The following is a 20,683-nucleotide window of genomic DNA, read 5'->3' on the forward strand; positions in this document are numbered from 1 at the left end:
AGAGGGTCTCACCATTCTGCCCAAGTTGGTCTTGAACTCCTGGGCTCAAATTATCCTCCTGGCATACACTATCATACCTGGCTAAATTTATCATCAGGTAAGTTTTAAATAATAAACTAAATTATGGTAATTTAGTATACAATCAGTCAACAAAATAAATGCACTACAGTCTCTGATAAGTTTTAAAACTTAGCATAAAGATTTAGATGTCGGGCTGGGGATGTGGCTCAAGCAGTAGCGAACTCGCCTGCCATGCGTGCGGCCTGGGTTCGATCCTCAGCACCACATACAAATAAAGATGTTGTGTCTGCCGAAAATTAAAAAATAAATATTAAAAAAATAAAAAATAAATAAATAAATAAATAAAAAAGATTTAGATGTCAACTTAAAAACATGTGAAGGGGTTTCACAGTGTTTCAAAATTATTTAGTCTAAACACCCAATCTCAACTATGCAGGGGGGCTGGGGATATAGCTCAGTTGGTAGAGTGTTTGCCTAGCATGTATAAAGCCCTGGATTTAATCCCCAGCACCACCAGAAAAACAAAAAAAGACAAAAGAAAACAACAAAAAAAACCAAATTAAATGCGCAAAAGGCTTTTCATGAGCTTAACCTACCTTTCCAACTTCATATTCCAGACTCTGGTTCTTTAAACCCCAAATTAAAAGAACTACTATCATAGTTTGTTTGTTTGTTTGTTTTTTGCTTAATTTCCCAAAGGAATCAAAGTTCTATTAGATGCCACTTAAGTAAGAGCTCAAATACTTAGGCATATCAGCATATTGAAGGTTTGGAAACACCCTAAAGGAAATTGTTAAAATTTATTTAGTCCAGTGTCTTCCAAACTTGTTCTACTACAGACATTCCCCCATTCCCTCCTCCCCCACCAGTGTTGGTGATCAAACCCAGCACCTCCTACATAGTAGGCAAGCACTTTACCACTAAGCTAAATGTATCTCCATCCCCTAGAACTTTCTAAATAACCTATGAAATTAGTGTTCTACAGTACCCTTTGGAAAAAGCATCTAGATAAATCTTAAAAATTCTTTTTTTTTCCCCCCTAGTACCAGGGATTGAACTCAGGGGCACTTAACCGCAAAGCCTTATCCCCAGCCCCCTTTTTAATATTTTGAGGCAAGTTCTTGCTTAGGACCTCACTAAATTGCTGAGACTGGCTTTGAACTTGGATCCTCCTGCCTCAGCCTCCCTAGCCACTGGGATTACAGGCATGCACCACTGTGCCCAGCTAAAAGTCAGTTCTTTTTTTTTTTTTTTTAATATTTTTTATTTGGAAATGGAGACAATACATTTATTTATTTATTTTTATGTGGTGCTGAGGATCGAACCCAGTGCCTCATATATGTGAGGCAAGCACTTTGCCACTGAGCCACAATCCCAGCCCCTAAAAGTCAGTTCTTTAAAGTCTTCTAGATTTCATCTAAGAGGCATCCTTTCCCCAATATTCCCAATGTGTGCTCCCTATTATGTTCTGTGATATAGATCCATTATCTACCACAATTTCTGGCTTCCAGGAGGAGTGCAATCGAAAAGTGGAAATGAAGAAAAGGAGAAGCTAATTTCTAAATTTTTAGTTTGGATAACTGGGGTGAGGAAAATACTCAGAGGAAATAAATAAAAGATATGGTTGGAAAAAGGAAGTCCATTTCAAATATATGGGAAATCATGTGGGAATGGCCAGGAGACAGTAGGAAATATGGAATGGAAATTGGAAGAATCTTCTTGTTATAGGTGACAGATGAACCATAAAAAGAATTAATGGTACCACCCCTCCCCCCCAAAAAAAGATAGAATGAAAAAAGAAAATGATAGAGTTGTCTAGGGAATCTTAATGTTTTAAAAATGTTCAAAGAAAATTTCTTAAGCTAAAAAAGCTAAGAATTCCTCTTTACTACTCATTCCCCTCTATCTTGCCACCATACCCAAGCCAAGTAGTCCAGCAACTAAGTCCTTTGATCTCTAACTTCATAAGCTGTCCAAAATCTATCTTCTTTTCTCCACTCCACAAGTACCACTAGTCCAATGTTCAGATCTCCAATAAGACCAATACAAAAACCTTAATTGCATCCACTCTTGCCCATACCAACCTCACACATGATCTTAATAAACACACCAGCTAGCACCAGAATGATCTTCAAAAACATGTCAAACATATCTTGTTTCTGCTTCAGATCCTGCTACTGCTTCCCACTGCACCTGACTTGATGGTTACTTACCCACCTCTCATGCCAGCTACCTATCAGCCATGCTGCTCCAGATTTACTGACCTACTTTCTATTCTTCATGCAAGCTCAGAAGGTTCCTTTCTCAAAGACTTTATGCTGGTGATCCTAACTGGAATGTTCTTTCTTAGGACTTTTCAGCTAACTGATGGCCTCCCATCCCTCAAGAACATTTTAAACTGCCACTGTCAGTCACTTGGTATCAATTACTCTTTTAACTTTTGCTCAGCATCTGTAACATAAAATTAACTCTTTCATATTATTTATCTTTTTTCTCTAGAGTTTTAATTTGTCTTGCTTGCTCCTATATCCTTAGTGCCTAGAATACTCTGGCCCACAGTAGGTGCTTAAATATTTGTTGCATGAGTTAATAAGAGATAGCAGGATGGAGATTGGGGTGGGGGAGGTAGAATGAAAATCAGAAGAGAACAGCAGCTAAGAGAAGAATCTTATGAACAAGGAAGTCAAGAACAATGACCAAGAAGTCACTAAATTTGGCAATTCCATCCTTGGTGTTAAGAGGGCAATTTCAGAAAGGTAGAAGAGGTAGAAGGCAGATTACAATAGGCTAATGAGTAAATGGGAAGTTCAAGTGGTAAGGGCAAAGGGAAGGAAGACTACAGAATACTATTTTGAGAGCAAGAAAACACAAAGAACTTGTCAGTATGGAGGATATTTTGTGCATGTTTTCAAGCTGAAAGGAAGGACTCAGAAGGGAAGGAGATTCTAAACATGCTAGTCTGCTAGAACAGGGTCCCAGATGTAGGAAGAAATGAGATGGGATCCTAAAGCCAAAAGAGTCATCTTAAAAAAAAAAAAAATCCCACATGATGACAGTATGATATCTGTTTTCATGTTCAGAAATATGTACTCTCTGGAAATAATTTATTTCTATAATTCTTATATGAGTTTAGCCTATAAAATCATTATTAAACTGTACATACATTTTAACTCTTAGAAGGTACAAACTGGAGTTCTCACAGTTAGACAGTCAGGAGGTATGCGTCTTCAGGCGGTTCAAAGTGTAGAGAAGGAAGGAAAGGGAGGAATTGTGCAAATGATAAAACAACGGGCACAACAGACAATAGATGAATTTAGGTAAAGGTTATGCAATGTTTGTGGTACTATTTGTGTAGCTTTTCTCTAAGTCTGAAATTATTTATAAATAAAAGGTAAAAAAAAAAAAAAGAGAGAGAGAAATTGCACATACTTAAACCAAGTAGGGAAAGCAAATTCCATGATGAATGGTCGGCATGCAATGGTCAAATTTCTTTGTCAACCATCACAACCACTTGGTAAGTTCCTCTCTGCTCATCAGCAGAAGTCTAACAATGGTTGATAAAGAGACTAGGACTAAACCTTTATAGCATTTTACTAAAGAAAGAAAATGCTCAAGTAAATGAAGTTATTTTCACTTACCAAATGAATGTTTGCATGAATTGGGTGGATAGTTCTCTATAACTCAGCATTCCCAATAAAAAAAGAAGTAAATCCTGTCATTAGAATACTATTTGTTTTCCAAGAGCAGAGAGTATAAAGAAAAATCTAATAGGCTCATTCCTTAATAACCAGGACAGAAAAAGTCTGAGGCACTGTTCCTGATTCATGTCTAACAGAGCAAGCAGACGGTGGTTAAGCCTTTGCTGTGTGTATGTGTATGTGTGGTGTGGCGTGTGTCAGGGGGATATCCTAAGAAGAAAATACCTCAGGTGAAGGTGAACTCTTATAGTAACATCTGATCCCTTTTGAGTTACACAAAAGGTTTGCCAATTAGGTAACTATGGCTAAGAAATGACTGCCTAACAATACATAGCACTCTTAGAAAAAACTAATAATAATATTCCTTCTGTATGGAATATTAATGAGATCAAATACACATGCAGAGTTGTCAGAAATAATAATGAGTTGGACTGGTGGTGAATGCTTATAATCCCAGCTACTGGGTAGACTGACACAGGAGGATGGCCAAGTTTGAGGCCAACCTCAGCTACTTAGTTGAGACCCTGTCTCAAAATAAAAATAAAAAAAGGACTGGGGATGTAGCTCAGAGGTAGAATGTCTCTGGGCTCAATCCCCAATACCACAAAGCAAACAAACAAACAAAAACAACACATTGACTAAGGGGCCCCTTCTCTTTTCCATCTTTCTATGCAAAGCTATGCTCTCCAAGTTAAAAGGCACAGGCAAGGGGCTGGGATTGTGACCTAGTGGTAGAGTGCTTGCCTCGCACTTGTGAGGCACTGGGTTCAATCCTCAGTACCACATTAAAAAATAAATAAATACACAAACAAAATGAAGGCATTAAAAAAAAACTTGTATTAAAAAAAATCACAGGCAAGAATTTCCTCTACCTCTTGAACTGAAGGAGCCATTAAAATGGAAAACACCACTGTTTTCTTAGTGATACTCATCTTCTGGACCCCATTTCAAGGCAAAACAGCTTAGCTATAATCACTTGGAGCCTGCAGTAAAAAGGGTCCCTTCTGCTGGCTGTGGCGGCCACACTTGTAATCCCGGGGGCTCAGAAGTCTGAGACGCGAGAATCATGAGTTCAAAGCCAGCCTCAGCAAAAGCAAGGCATAATGCAACTCAATGAGACCCTGCCTCTGAATAACACACAAAATAGGACTGGGGATGTGGGTCAGTGGTCGAGTTCCCTGAGTTCAATTCCTGGTACCAAAAAAAAACAAAAACAAAAACAAAAAAGTTCCCTTCTCCCAGAAGAGAAAAAGAAGAGCACCACCCACTGTAAAGTTTCATGAAACCCATGCATGAAGGTTTAACATGATAGGACATCAACCCAGTTCAGCATATCTGATCAGGTTCTGAAACCCAAAGGAGTTACTTGCAAGCCAGATTCAAGTCCGAAAACACTCTAAATTAATTTCTCTTCAAAAACTGGTGTGTGGGGCTGGGTTGTGGCTCAGTGGTAGAGCACTTGCCTAGCATGTGTGAGGCACTGGATTTTAAATAAATAAAAGGTCAAATTTCTGACCTTTTATTTATTTAAAATAAATTTTTAAAAAATTGGTATGCACCCAGTTTCCCTCCAGGGATTCATATATATGTTTTGGAGTGTGTGTGTTTGTTTGACAGTGAGACACAAAAATTCTAAACTCTTACCATAGTCTTAAACAGATGGAATTACTATTAATACACTTTCTAGGGGGTGTTCAAAAGCAACTATTTGAATGTAAAACTATGATTTTTTTATTTTCTTTCTTTCTTTTTCTTTCTTTTTTTGGTACTGAGTTTTGAACCCAGGGGTTCTTAACCACTGAGCCACATTCCTTTTTATATTTTATTTAGAAACAGGGTCTCACTGAGTTGCTAAGTGCCATGCTAAGTTGCTGAGGCTAGCTTTGAACTCCAGTTCTGCCTTTCTCAGCCTTCTGAACTGCTAGGATTACAGGCATGCACCACCTTACCCAGCCTTTCTCGCACGTGATTCGGCACCTCCCTGATTGGGTGTGAGGCATTCTGGCTAGACTATGTAGGAACTAATCTCCACCCTCTCTAGGTGCGAGAGCCCATCCGTGTGAGGGTGTGACTGACCACTGACCCTGAGACCAATCACTGACCCTGACCTTGGAATGCTGTCCCCCTTGACCTTCATTGGATGGAATTTCCCCCTGAATTTCTTGTTCCCCAATAAAAGGCCACTCTCTGGCATGCCCTGCTTCTCTCTCTCTCCTGCTAGTCCTGAGTAAGCCTCGCTGCCCCACGGGTGGCTCAAGGCAGGAGCCAGAGGGGGGGGGGCCGTCTCAGACCTGGTCAAAGAAAAAGGTAAATTGAGTTTGTGTGTTTATTTTGATCTCACTAGTTAACTTCTATGCTAAGAACCTCTAGTATGAAGCTAGCGTGCTAGTCGCGCGGTTGACAAAACTATGATTTTTTTTTAATAAGCTTTCATTATTACTTCATTTGGAATGATCACCCATTATTCCTAAAAATCTCAAGAATTATTAGCAGGGGCTGGGGATGTGGCTCAAGCGGTAGCACGTCCGCCTGGCATGCGTGCGGCCCAGGTTCGATCCTCAGCACCACATACAAACAAAGATGTTGTGTCTGCCGAAAAAAACTAAAATAAATAAAGAGAGAGTTTTTAAAAAAAAAAAAAAAGAATTATTAGCAAAGATGGCTCATGAATTTAAGCTATTTTGTTCATTTGAAGTTAGAGTACTATAGAAATAGCACCAAGTCTAATAGTAAGTCACTCTACAAACACATGCTGAGAACACATGCTGAGGGTCTAAGATATGTACAGGACTGACCCCCTCTGCCTCCAAGAACTTACAGTCTAATTGGCAAGATATGTCACTAAAGTGATATGTGACTAGTGCAAATAAATAACTTAGATAATATATTTCCTAAAAGTATTGAAAGCAGATTCTGACTGCTGTGAGTTAGGGTGGTCAGAAACTAGCTTTAAAGGAAAGGAAGGAGATGAGCAGGATGGCAGGCTTCTGAATGGTATTGAAGAAGGTCCTGCACGCAGACTTTCAGTTTTCTAAATACTTTCATATCCATACTCATTTATTTTGAATTTATATTTGAATTTAACAATAACCCTTATTAAAAAGCCCAGCATACTTCCAATTTACAGGCAAGAAAAAAAGGATGAGACCACTCAATAGTCAATACAATAAGCAATGAAACCTGGGTTTTAATCAAGATATTCTGTCTTTAAGTCCAGCAGTAGAGGTTAGTGTGGGAGAGAATGGGACAGTAACTTAACCAGAGCAGAGGATCTGTAGGGGACTTGTAAAGATTGGTGGGGTCAAACTGGTGCCAAAGAAATTGAACTTCATTCCTTCAAGCAATAAAAAGGTTGTAGCATTTAGAGAGAAAGGAAAAAAAGACTAAAAGTTGAAAGACCTAATAGTTAGGAAAGAGTAATAATACTATACCCCAGGTGAGAGATAATAAAACACAATTGCTTTAAACTTTAAACTACCAAAAAACCCATAAAAACAATTAAAAAAATTCTGAAGGATAAATTGTAGATTATAATACCTACTGAGAACACAAAGGGTATGACAATTTGCCAACAACTATCTAATATCATCAGAAATATTAAACAACCCTTGTAAGTTAAAATTGGAATTGTCGACAACTTTCAGGAATTTCTAGTCCACAAATTTCGGTGTTCCTATACAAGGACTACTTTCATGGAATCCAATGAACAGCACTATGATTTTACTAAGGTTTTCAATGACTTTTTGATTTTCCATGCAGAAGCAGTTAGATTTGGTCAAATGAAGGTTGACTCATTTCCATGTTAAAGCCCTTGACCCTGCTTATAGCACAGGACTTTGCAAAGAGCAAAGACCCAATCAACATTTGTAGAATAAATGAAGCTAGGCCTACTGTACAAGAGTTCTTTACATCACAAGCAGCTCGAATGCTAGTCTGTTCCCAAATAAATTTCTCAGTATTTCGGAATCAAGTCCGGAAGAAAATCTTCCAGCTAACGTTCTTCAGCCTTCCCAGCCCAGGCCTCCTGCAAAGTCCTCCAGTAATGTTTTCCAAAGTAATGCCACAGTGCCATTTCCCGAAGATGACAACTGCATAGTTCCCTGCCATGTTATCCTCCCTGGAGCCAAACCCAGGAGTTGCGGGCGCACGGGGAAGTTTCCCAGAGGCCCGATCCGCGCCCAGGGAAGTATTTTCGGGAGAAGGAGCTGCCATCGAAACCAGTGCCTGCCCTACTCACCGCGACCGGACGGCCGTGCTCGGGGCCGTCGGCAGCGTCCAGGCGCTGGGCCGGGGCTGGTGCGGCTGGCGCCGGGGCCGGAGCGGGCGCCGGGGCTGGCGCCGGGGCCGGCGGCTGCCGGTGCTTGCCGGCACGCTTGGCCTTGGCCTGGATGCAGCGCTGGTGCAGGGCGAAGGTGTGCTGGCGCTCGAGCTCCAGGCGCTCGGGCGACACGGCCTCGTAACGGGCCTCGCAGGTGCTGTGGTGGCGCCGGCACAGCTCTATGCGCCGGCGGAGGCGCTCCATGACCGCGCTGTGCCGTGGCAGCGCGAACTCCGCCATGGGGCAAGTGGGCAGCACCATGGGCCGCGGGCTGCACGGGCCAGGCACGGGGCCGGGCCTCTCGGGGCCGGCTGGCACTGTGGGCTTCGCTCTCCCGTACGCCTCACGGCCGCGCCATGCCCCCACGGGCCGCGGAGCGGACTCGCGCGCGGCGGCGGATCTTCCTTCTGCTCCGCTCGGCCCAACCCCGGACCGGCCTTCGCTGCCCACCTCAGGCCTTGGCCTGTCCCCTCCGGCCCGGCCCCATTGTTTTCCGCGCCGCCGCCGCCGCCATCTTAAAATTGTTTTCGGGGCTCTAGGAAGAGGGCGGGGTCCCGGCCGGCGACCTCTCGCGTCACGGGCGATGAACAGGAACTCCGACCAATCAAAGGAGGAAGAACCGGCCGCCGAAGGGCGTGGGGATGAGAACGTAATAAGTGCTCTTGGTCTCCAGAGCGGTATTTAAAAGGAACTCTCAAGTGAGGGGCCAGGGGTACCCCCGGGGAGGGCCGCAGCCCTGAGACGGGGTCTGCTATGACTGACAGGAACCCAAACTGGAGGAGACAGGTATCCTGAACACCGCCTCCTGAAGGTAGGCCCTTCCGGGTCCCCCGAGAAAAGCGGGGTAAATCCGACAAGGGCTTAACTACCTAGACCCAGATGTCTACCTGGCACTACTGCGCTTCACCATTTTCTTCTTTTTGAATTCGGTTTCATAAACTCAAAGAAGCCACGCTGTTTCAACGAAAGCCGTTTTTCTTTGACCTCATTACTTATATCCAACCGTAATTGGCCAGAATTATCCACCAGTTAGCTGGTAGAGATTTCCTTCTGCACCATTCTGAAACATTGGGACTGTAAATTTCGGCTTAAGAAGTTTCATTTACAGAGCAGAAGAAAGAGGATGTAGGCTCACGTCCAGCTCCATTATTGGGGACTGGAATTGCAAAGGATTAGTTCAATACACAGGGAGCTTGGACTGCGAAGTTCCACTCTTAAAAGATAGTTAGGTTATAGTGAGGCACTCAACAAAATGGAACCACCATTTGGGCTCCAGTAATCTTAACTAGTAGGCAAAGGGAGAGTGGCTACTGTAAAGCAGTGGGGGAAGGAAACGGGAACGTTGAAAAGTTAATTCTACAACCTAATTTGTGTGTGGGACCAAGATATTAGAACACGTAATGATAGTGGCACCCCAATTACTAAAAAGGTTACATAGGAGATGCTAGGAGGCTGTAAATTGGAAGACACCATTAACAGCTCAAACATTTATTATTTTCATCTTGTTTGCCCTAATGGGGATTGAACCCAGGTCCTCCAGCGCTCTACCACTGGAGCTACATCCCTATCCCCCAAACGGCTTCTTAAAAAAAAAAAAAAAAAACAACTAGGAGCACTGCTTATTTTTTGATACTTTAGTAAGCAAATCTAAAAGCTTAATAAGCACGTTAAGTATTTTCTAAAGTTATGCCAAGAGTATTTTAACTATGGAGTCTGATTCTGAAGAACGATTATTTTCTAATAAAAATTTAAGTTTAACGGGCCCCCATAAATCTTAAAAGATTATCTATAAATTACCAGCAGCACCGCCTCCTTTTACAACAGAAACTACTGAACCACATTGGAAGAGGCAAGAGCTAAATAAATATAAGATTGGATCAAATTCATAATTATTTCACTGTTCATAACAATTTCCATATATTAGCAAATTCCCACATAGTAACCAATGAAAGAACAATTAACCCACTACTGAAACAGGTTATTATGAAGAAGTTGAGTCAAAAGCAGACACTTAACACAGGGACTTTAATGTAACACCATTTAGTAACATGACAGTTTGAAAAAGGTGAAGAGTACTTTGTGGATAAGAAAAATGGAGGAATACATCTGATAGAGTGGGCAGTTTACAACAATGGGACAGGTAACCAGAAAATCCAAATATAAGTGCCTTTTTAAGAGCTGAAAACTGTTGGTCATTCATTAATGTGCCAGACATTCAACCAGGAAGCTGCACCTTCAAAAACTGAAGGGGGGGGGTGAGACAAAAGGAATTTTGAAGAAATTTTGCTGAATAATCCTGTAATGGCAATCAACACTAACGATTTAAACCTGTCATTTTTTAGCTCAGTGGGAAGAAGGAAGTAGGCATGAAATACAATGTCAATAGAGAATGAAGGTGGCAGATTTCTGGAAATCCAATGATCCCCACTCATTTACTGCAAGGAGAAATCTGCAGACATATTTTCAGGTCTTGCTAAGTAACTGTTTATTTGAACTCAATACATTTGGGAAAGTCTGCTACATAGCTAAGGTCACCGTGACCAAAGAACAACAGATAAGAAGGTAAAGCACTCAACAGGAAGAAAAATGCATCCCACCCTCAAAAGAATTTAAGTGAATCACTGTGTATATGGGGGGTGGGGGATAAAGTAAATGGATACAACCTTCCTCTTTTACAAATATAGTTCCTCCCCAACATCTCCCTAATATAAACACTGTGGAGTGTTTATATAGTGTTTATATATTCAGTGCAAAGAACAGTATCATCAATATGACTGAAACACCTCTGAAGAATAAAGCTGAAACATCTTTCTGAATACATTTCAGTGTGGTGTAATGGTGATATTATTGTACCATAGTGATGGGGGAGAGGCTCTGATAGCACCCATCTGCATTCCACATGGAAAAAAAAAACACCTAAATTCACTTTTGAAAAAAATTCTTCAAGCCACATTAAAAAAAAAAAAATTGAACAGGGCTGTTTTATTATGTAATGTAAGACAACCGTTACATGAATTGAAAATGAAAACTTAAAATATTCCACAAAAATCAGGTAACTCATGCTATATATCACTCCTCCCATAAATACTTTTAGCCTGTGTTCAAATTACACTCAATTCGGTGTTGGCCTGCCTTTGGATTTGACTTTTAAAATCTTTACACAGAGTAAAAGACATGGATAAAAATAAGTTTGTATTCTATCCTGTACTTTGACCCTGGAAAGGTGTGGGTCTGCTTACATTAAAAAAAAAAAAAAAAAAAACAACATACACTTAATCACAATAAAGCTTAACACTATGCAGAGCTTTATAATAATTTTCAGCAACGGACCGCAAGCTGCTCTGTGAAGAAACTGCATAGCAGAGGAGAAAGCTGGGAATTAGGGGAAATAGGTAAGGAAAACAGTGTCAACACAGTGGAACAAGTGATGGAAACATCTACTTTGGAGCCCACATACCCTGCCAGAGTTCCTTAAAAGCCACCTGCTCCAAAAGGCAGGAGCCCAGAGACTCCCTGTGTGTGCAGTACGAATGCCCAAGTGTTGCATTTAAGCCACCTCCTCCACTAACTGCAAAGCTGTCTGGGAACTGAGCAGTTCCAAGGGCAACAGAACACATGCACTTTATGGTCTACCCAACATCAAGTGAAAGGCTTTTTTTTTTTTTTTTCTTTTTGTATGACTATTTTTAATACAACTTAAATGGAATCTTTATATAAATTTGGGCTTCCATCCAATCCCTCTCTTCAATTTCCTTAGGAGGAATTAAGTAATGGAAGCAAGCAACACAAAATTATAACCACAAATGACTGCACTTTAAACATGATTATCAATTTTAAGGGACAGAGACACTTGAATGTTTTATAATACCAAACTTTAAAAAAAAAATTTTTGTTACAAAAAAATGTAATCCATCCCCATAGCATTTCTAAATGTTGGTGTTATTTCTAAATGGACAAATTAATATATTAAATTAAGCCAACATTTTAGACTGACAAAGTTCTATCATTCTATTTTTAAAAAGCTGTTTTAAAACAAAACAAACAAAAAAATACAAGTTAGTTGCTTCATGTTACATTTCACAACCATTATGTTAAATGTTTTCTTTTCTACAGAAACAGGGTCCTTTATGTCACAACTGCAAGTATTTACTGCTAGATGTTTAAAATTACATGAACTAGTGTTCGGTTGGAACCTGTTGATGGTGATGTCTTGAGGTTTTCTGAGTTTCAACCTAAGGTATGCCAGGTCCTCTCCTAGGACCACACTTGCAAGGGAAGGGGAGGGAGAGAAAAATCACATATCAAGTTCTTAAGATTGGTTCACTCTCTTCGTGGCTTTCTGTTTCTTGGCGATCTGTTCAAAATTTCATCCTCCTATTGGTTAAGAAGAAAAGAAATTCACTATAATTAACACATTTAAAAAGAAATACAAATGTTCATTACATTTTCAAGATTAGCAAGACTAATTTTGTAGCCCATTTTAGGTTTAGAAGAAAATGCACCAAAAAAACACTGACTGCCCAGGTGAGATTACATATATTCTACCTTTGTCTAATTTACCCCCCCAAAAAAGGTACTTTTCTCAAACAAACCCATAAACATTTTCTGTAAAATGGATCAAACATTGTGCTTTTACATGTTATGTTCCTTAACCCTAAGCACTTAGTCCCATTTTGAGGATGAGAATCCTAGGATTCAGAAGAAAACTGAAGATAATCACAGTAGGTTACAAGTCCAGTGATCTTTCTATTCTAAAACTACTGCCTCGCACACCTGTAATCCCAGTGACTGGGGAGGCCGAGGCAGGAGGACTGCAAGTTTAAGGCCAACATCAGCAATTTAGTAAGACCTAGCTAAAATACAAAAGGACTGAGGATGTGGCTCAGTGTTTAATTTGACTCCTGGTTAAATTCCCCATACCAAAAGCACAAACAAAAACAAACTACTGCCTTTCCCAAATTATACCAGCAACTTTTCATCACAGTTTGGGAGCTATAAAAAATTTTGTGAGACATGGTCCCTACCTTTAAGACCTTAAGCATTCTAGTTGAGACAAAACATAGTCATTAAAAATACAAAAAAAGGGCTGGGGTTGTAGCTCAGTGGTAGAGCACTCACCTAGCATGTGCCGGGGAGGGGGGACCCTGGGTTCAATCCTCAGCACCACATAAAAATGGATAAATAAAAGTATTGTGTCCAACTACAACTAAAAAATAAATATTAAAAAAAAAATACAGGGTTGTAGCTCGGTGATAGAGAGCTTGCCTAGTGTGTGAGGCACTGGGTTTGATCCTCAGCACATCTAAAAATAAAAGTATTGTGTCCATCTAAAACTAAAAACATTTTTTAAAAATTATATACACATATATACATATGTGTGTGTATACACACACACACAAACAAAATATAAATAGCATTGTTCTTCAGAAACAAAAGGAAGGCAGAGATGTGATAGCTAAAAAAATAAGCGGAGTTGGGTTTGGCTCAATGGACCAGACTCAAACACAAGAGATCTTGGAGAAAGGACACTATAAGCAAAGATGTAGTAACAGAGACTATTCTCTGTTACTCCATATATCCAATCTACTACAAAATCCAGAATCCCAAGTAGTTTACACCTTCTGTCATCCTGGCTCAAAGCCACTGCAGCTTTCCAAGATGATTATGGGGGCTTCTTAACAGGTCTCTGATTTCTCTACTCTAGAGAAAACGTCCACAATGGCTGCCCATTTCACTAAAAGGAAAAGTCAAGGGGCCGGGGTAATGGCTCAGTGGTACAGCACTCGCCTACCCCAGGTGAGGCACTGGGTTCAATCCTCAGCACAATATAAAGATAAATAAATGAAGGTATACTGTCCATCTAAAACTAAAAAATACTTTAAAAAAAAGAAAAGCCAAGTTCATAATGGCCTATAAGGCCCCACATTATTTGTAACCTTCCTTAACTCCTTTTCTCCACTCCTTCTTTAACTACTGGCTATTCTTATCTTTTGGACTACAGCTGTAGCCTTGGTACCGGACATTCTCTCTAGAATGCCCTTCTCACTGACATCCTCACAGAACAGTCCTTCATCTCTGTCAAGTCTCTGCTCAAATGTCATCTTTCCAATGACAAGCCATTGCTTCCAGAACTTCTACTACCTTTTTCTATCTTAATTTTTCATAGCTTATCTAATACACTGTTATTTACTTCCTTCTAATGTCTTCTGCTTATTGTCTATTTCCCCCAACCAGAATTTAAGCTCCTCAAAGTCAAGGTTATCTTTGTCTGATTCACTGACAATGCCTGGCACAAGAGACATTCAATAAGTATGTTAAATGAATTAATTGACTAAACCATGGAAAACAGAAGGAGAAAGTTTAGAATGCAGTGATTTGTGCAAAAAATACTTGTGAGGGCCCAGTGAAGAGAGGGACAACAAGACAGAAATGTTAAAATAACTTGAAGTTTCCACCTTAGAAAGCATTTTATTATTTTTTCCTTACAAACTTCTACTTATTTCAAAAAACCATTTTCAGCACAGAAAAATACTCGAGATTCAGACAGAGCTTGATGTTTACCTGTGCCACTCAAAATCTCACTTTAACAAAATTGGCTATAACAGAATTTTGCTGTCACAGCCATTGTAAAGTACCTAATATTCCTTTTATTTAAATGTAACTTCAACTTAGTTGCTTAAAATACAAAAAGTATTAACCCGTACTTTTACCTCTGCTTTAGGTTTTCTATCTTCCTCCTCTTGACTGACAGTGCCCCCATCTTCTTCAGCATCACTTTTTTGTTTTTCTTCTAAGATATAAGTTAGAGTAAAACAACTGAGCAAATTCTTATATTTGATTCTGGTAATTAAAATAATTAGCATTACCTAAAGCAAATTTTACTGAAATTTATTTGTCAGGGTTTGAAACATCTTTCTTTGTTTAGAGCAAGATTCTTGGAGGTTACTTCTTACCAAGTTTCTCTTCACCTTCCTCCTCTTCATCTCCTTTTTCCTTCTCCTCCTCCTTCTCTTCTTCTTTCACATCTGGTTGAGGAGCATCAGTCTTCTTGTACTCCATAGCACTGGACTGTTTCTGAAATATTCCCCAGAGTACAACAACTTTCACATTTTCATGTACTACATTACCATGTAATTACTGAATGCCTACAGGCAAAGTTCTGTACCAGACTGTATACAGGGACAGATATATAGACACAAGAAAGATGTAATTTCTACCCTGAAGAGCTTTATCTTCAGTGTTTTTGTATGGTTTAAGGTAAAAGAAAACAGTAAGAACAAAAGGTCAGGTAGGAAACTTACAGGTCTACTTTGTCAAGTAAACTCAGGCACAGATATGCAGAACAGAGGTGGTATATAAGCTAGAAACAATTTGGGATCCAGCTATAAAGTGTGATGTATGTGAGGTAAAGCATAATCTTAGAAGAACCAGAGGGCATGCAACAAGGGTTAAGAAAGAAAACCTCACATGACTGTAGTATTCCCACATGTATTATTTTGAAAAGTGGGGACAGTGAGGAAGCAATGAATAATGATAAATCAAAGGCAAAATTAAGGTGGTCAAGAATGGAAATAGCAATACCAGGAGAAAAAGCTGGTTTGGGCCCAGATGGCTGATTTTAATAAGTTGTTCTTTTTCTTTCTTAAAAAAAAAATCTGCTGCCAAGTACTAAAAAAGTAATTCAGTGGACTAAATACTGGCAACTAAAGGACTATAAATCCTACCCCTATCTGGGCACAATAAATGGTCACTGAGGTGTAGTGAATAAGGTTCAGAAGTCAACTCAAAATGTGGAGCTGCTACAAAGAAAATCTCAAGCCAATATATCATACTTATTTTTAACATCCTAAGTGCTCTTTCTAAAAATGATTCCTAAAAAACAACTCCTACCTTTCCAGAACAGCAGAAGAGGATGACAAGGAACACAGGAAGAGCTACAGTCAAAATGTAGACCACCCAGAGCCATGGGCGCTCCTCAGCTGCCTCAAGCATCTGCCCCACTACACCTGGCTGAAAAACAAAACAGCAATGATGGGAAGTTCTGGCTTCTGACACCAAATACAAATGCAGTCTGCACTATTTGTTCCACTGTTCAGTTATGGCACGGCACTACTTAGGCTCGTCCTTTTTCAAGGGTGCAAGCCAAGTTGCTCATATAATATAAAAAGGAAATTAGAGAAAAGTCTCCATTTTTCTGTTCTCCTTATCATCCCAGTGACTTCACTTTCATCGGTATAAAAACTGGTGGGAGGGTAGTACTGGGGATTTAACCAAGAGGCCCTTTAACACTGAGGTACATCCCCCAGCCCACCACCCACTCTTCCTTAAATTTTGAGACAGGGTCTCACTAAGTTGCTGAGGTTGGCTTTGAATTTGTGATCCTAATGTCTCAGACTCCTAAATTGCTGGAATTACAGTCACATACAACTGCACCCAGCAAAAATTCGGCTTCTTAAATACCTGCAAAAGGTTCCCTTAACATTATCAACCAGTGTTAAAGAATGTCTTATCTAAGTATCTCTAGTTCTCCAATTCCCAGTTCAGAGACATGACTAATTACCTGATAATCCATGTGTGGGATAAACCAAAAATTCAACACTTTGAGAGTGAATTAAAACATACCTTAAATGGCAAAATTTGATAGACACATACAAATTAAAAAACATACCTTGCACATAACACAATTAGACTCTAAAGCCACTATATTAAACTAATGAAATCATGTCTAAACGTCCAATATTTTGTTTTAAGCAGGCATACAGCTAATACTTTTTTAGGACGATATTCTTAAATAAGGGAAAAGACAGACACTAAATGCTAGCTTTTTACAAAACAATTAGTTACCTACAATAACATAAATGCACAAGAAATCGCAAGCACACACCTCAGCAGCTCCGTCGGCTGCTTTCTTCAGGCCCCATCCATCATTGGCCCAATCATCAACTACTCTTCGATCCCCACTAATGATGAAGTTGTCAAAAAAAATGTCAGAAGTCATGGACCACAGCTCCAAACCAATAGCACTAAAAGGAGTCATTTTGAAAGGCTCCAGATCTTCAAAGAAATCAGGATTTGGTATTTTCCGAGGTTTCCAGATTCCCTTAAAAACAAAAACAACAAAAATGTTTCAAAAAATTATTTCCAATAATGACCAACAAAAAAACAACTAAGATAAATTCTGCATTATCAACAGCAGGAAGAAAACAATAAATGCTACTGATGGTTTTTTTCTGGACTTAACTAAATTGCTCAGTCTGGCTTTCAACTTGCAATCCTCCTGCCTCAGCCTCCCAAGTCACTAGGATTACAGTTGTGCACCACCACACCTTCTGGTGGGAGTGGGAGCATCAGCACAAACTTATTCAGTAGTGATGGAAAATAAAATGTAAATGATCATCAACCAGTAATTCACGTCTAAGTTAACTACCTAGAAAAATACTTGCTACATAAACCCAGACATCTACAGGAATGATTACTGCTACACTTACCTAAAAGCAAAAATTGCAAATCACCTAAATGGCCAACAACAAAAGAGCTAAGAGGCAATTTCGGAGTGCAATTTTAATATCTTAACTGTCCAAGTGCACAATTAAAAAATACATTTTACCACAGAAAAATATACATCTAGAACATGTATCTAGATATACCTAACACCTTATTTTTACACCTTACACTTTATAAATTTGATGGAATGGAAATGACTTATCATGAAGAGTCCAAGGATTTTAATGTGCACATTATTACAGTAAGCTTGGAATTTCATAACTTCACAATATATATATTTTCATATAAGCCTCAGTCTTTCTATGGGTGTAGAGGTATTAAAGCCATGCCATAAGCTGATTTGACACGATCAAGGTACCAATTCCCTGATCACAGTCCTCTGTCCACCATGTAATAGATCACAAATCTTGAGATCTGTCTGGATCCTAGGACTGAAGGACTCTGCCACCTAACAGCAGGGTGCCCAAACCACAGATTTTCCATTTCCCTTTTGTTCTTAAATTTAAGTTATAAAACAAGTATTGAAAGCTTTCCTCTCCAGTTTCTAAGTTTATCTTTGCAACACTTAACTCATTCAGTTCCCTATCAATTAATAAAGCTACTTTCTGCTCTTAATTCAACAGCTTGTATGTATATAATGATCAACCTGGCAGCCTCACTACACAAAAAACATTTACCTGAATACAAACAGATTAATGAGAGCAACTCAACCTTCTGGAGACACAAACCTGGTAGTTAGGATTATCAATCATGGGAGGCTTCCATTTGCCCTTATAATTGGGGTTGTCAATCATTGGTCGCTGCCAGACACCACACCCAGAGGCCGACTCACATTTAGGGTTGGCAATCTGAGGAGCCTCCCATTCTCCATCCATGTCCTCATCCCTATGAAGACATAAACAACAAATTACAAATGGGTTCTAGGATGCAAACCTATGAATATCCCACCAGCCCAGTGCTCCCCTGAGATCCTGCTGGAATGTTTCCACAGTCATGCTACAGAAAACCATCTTCTCTTGTTTTAATTTCCAGTAAGAGCAGCTTTGATAACAGATGCATTTTTAAAAAAAATGATGATGAAGTATAATTAAATTTATTGCATTCTCCCCTTAGGAATGGGCACTTGGCAGTATTTAAGCTTTACTTTAGTAAAAATTCAGGTAACTAAAAAAATTAACTCAAACTAGGTGAAGGGCACACACCTATAATGCCAGCTACTCAGAAGGCTAAGGAAGAATAATTTCAAGTTCAAAGCCAGCCTCAGCAACTTAAGGAGACCCTGTCCCATGATAAAAAAAAGTTTTAAAGGTTGAGGATGTAATTCAGAGGTAGAGTACTTGCCAAGCATGAATGAAACCCTGGTTTAATCCCCAGTATCATAAAAAATAAAATAAAAAACAAATACATAGAAAATTATCTTAAACTCTTACCAATCCTCTGGTTTCTCTGCATCTGGATCAGGTATATATTCAGGTTCATCATCTAACCACCCTTCAGGTTTTGTGGCCTCTTCATCTGGTATTTTAGCAGGGGCATCTTCATCCCTTAAACACAAAAGAAAATTCATATTAGGACAACACTGTCCAGAGAATCACAGTAGTTCCAGTTTGTGAAACTGAAACAGCATTCTGAAAATATTTAGGCCTTAAATGCCAAAATTTTAAATAATTTCTCCTAGCAAACATTTGTAAACATGTTACCTTTTATAAAGGCCCAATATCCAAAATAAACTCTTAGAACTCAATGAGAAGATAACTCAATTTAAGAAAACCAGACTAAGTAGAATGAAAAAAAATTAAAGGAAAAAAGAAAGCCAGCAAATAATTTTTTTTTTTTAATAATTTTTTTTTCATGGGCTGGGGATGTGGCTCAAGCGGTAGCGCGCTCGCCTGGCATGCGTGCGGCCCGGGTTCGATCCTCAGCACCACATACCAACAAAGATGTTGTGTCCGCCAATAACTAAAAAATAAATATTAAAAAAAAAAATTCTTTCTTTCTCTCTCTCCCTCTCTTTGAAAAAAAAATTATTATTATTTTTTTTTTTTTTAAAGAGAGAGGGGGGAGAGAGAGAGAGAGAGAGAGAGAGAGAATTTTTTTTAATATTTATTTTTTAGTTATCGGCGGACACAACATCTTTGTTTGTATGTGGTGTTGAGGATCGAACCCGGGCCACATGCATGCCAGGCGAGCGCGCTACCGCTTGAGCCACATCCCCAGCAACCAGCAAATAATTTAAGTAGACATTTCTTCAAAGAAAATATTTAAGTAATCAATAAGCATATGAAAAGATGCTCATCATTAAACATCAGGGAAATGCAAATCAAAACCACAATAAGATACCATATCACACATACTAGAGTGGCTATAATAATAAAGAATGATAAAGCTGGGTGTGGTGGTGTACACCTGTAATCCCACTTACTTGAGAGGCTGAGGCTGGAAGGTCACAAGTTCTAGGCTAGTTTCAGTCACTTAGCAAGACACTCAACAGCTTAATAAGACCCTAGCAAACATTTTTAAATGTTTTGTCTAAAAAGAAAGGGTTTTTAATATTTTTTTTAGTTGTAGTGGACACAATACCTTTATCTTATTTATTCATATGTGGTACTAAGGATCGAACCCAACACACATGCTAGGCAGGTGTTCAACGTTTGAACCACAACCACAGTCCCCAGATTATTTGTTTTTAAACGTTAGTTTCAAATCAGTAGTGTGAGAATCTCAAGACTCAACATAATAATTATGGTATAATGAATGGTGCATTAAGAATTGAAATGCAAAAATAAATAAATAATTTTTTAAAAAGACTCAATATAATAGTCACCTGATCTTTTCAATCTTAACATTCACCCCCTCCCACCTCCAAAACAGAACAGCTAGTTAAGAAATATAATACTGAATAAGGCTGAATCCAAACCTTATGTTCACCATATATATAAACTAACCATTTATACTAGTGTACTATAAAAGTTCAGGAACATGTATCTTAACATTCAAGGAGAAAAAAGGTCAACTAGAATTTAATTGCTATGCACAGGAAGATACTTTTACAAATGGTAAAAACAGTTTTATTATTTCTTTGTTCCCTTTCTGACATTTCTGAAAGTCCCTGTATTAAGTTCAAATGTGGTCACACAGGAGA

General features: G+C 39.1%; 2 protein-coding genes across 3 annotated transcripts in view; both read right to left on the minus strand.

Moving 5' to 3' along the window:
• The window catches only part of Maml1 (mastermind like transcriptional coactivator 1), a 45,059-nt gene extending 36,464 nt beyond the window's left edge, over positions 1-8,595 (minus strand). Inside the window, exon 1 of the mRNA XM_015506420.2 lies at positions 7,957-8,595. Coding sequence (XP_015361906.1) covers positions 7,957-8,298 — 342 coding nt within the window. The 5' untranslated portion in view covers positions 8,299-8,595. The remainder of the gene's footprint in view (positions 1-7,956) is intronic.
• A 1,448-nt stretch (positions 8,596-10,043) lies between these two features.
• The window catches only part of Canx (calnexin), a 33,484-nt gene continuing 22,844 nt past the window's right edge, over positions 10,044-20,683 (minus strand). The window contains exons 9-15 of one of the 2 annotated variants that reach the window (XM_048784764.1): positions 18,972-19,085; positions 18,270-18,426; positions 16,922-17,137; positions 15,928-16,047; positions 14,991-15,111; positions 14,742-14,827; positions 10,044-12,411 (exon numbers count right to left, since the gene is read on the minus strand). In XM_048784764.1, the coding sequence (XP_048640721.1) occupies positions 12,358-12,411; positions 14,742-14,827; positions 14,991-15,111; positions 15,928-16,047; positions 16,922-17,137; positions 18,270-18,426; positions 18,972-19,085 (868 nt within the window). In that variant the 3' untranslated portion in view covers positions 10,044-12,357. The remainder of the gene's footprint in view (positions 12,412-14,741; positions 14,828-14,990; positions 15,112-15,927; positions 16,048-16,921; positions 17,138-18,269; positions 18,427-18,971; positions 19,086-20,683) is intronic. The other variant, XM_015506404.2, reaches the window with a different exon arrangement.

Source organism: Marmota marmota, unplaced genomic scaffold, assembly GCF_001458135.2.
Source record: "Marmota marmota marmota unplaced genomic scaffold, marMar, whole genome shotgun sequence".
Lineage (NCBI taxonomy): Eukaryota > Metazoa > Chordata > Mammalia > Rodentia > Sciuridae > Marmota > Marmota marmota.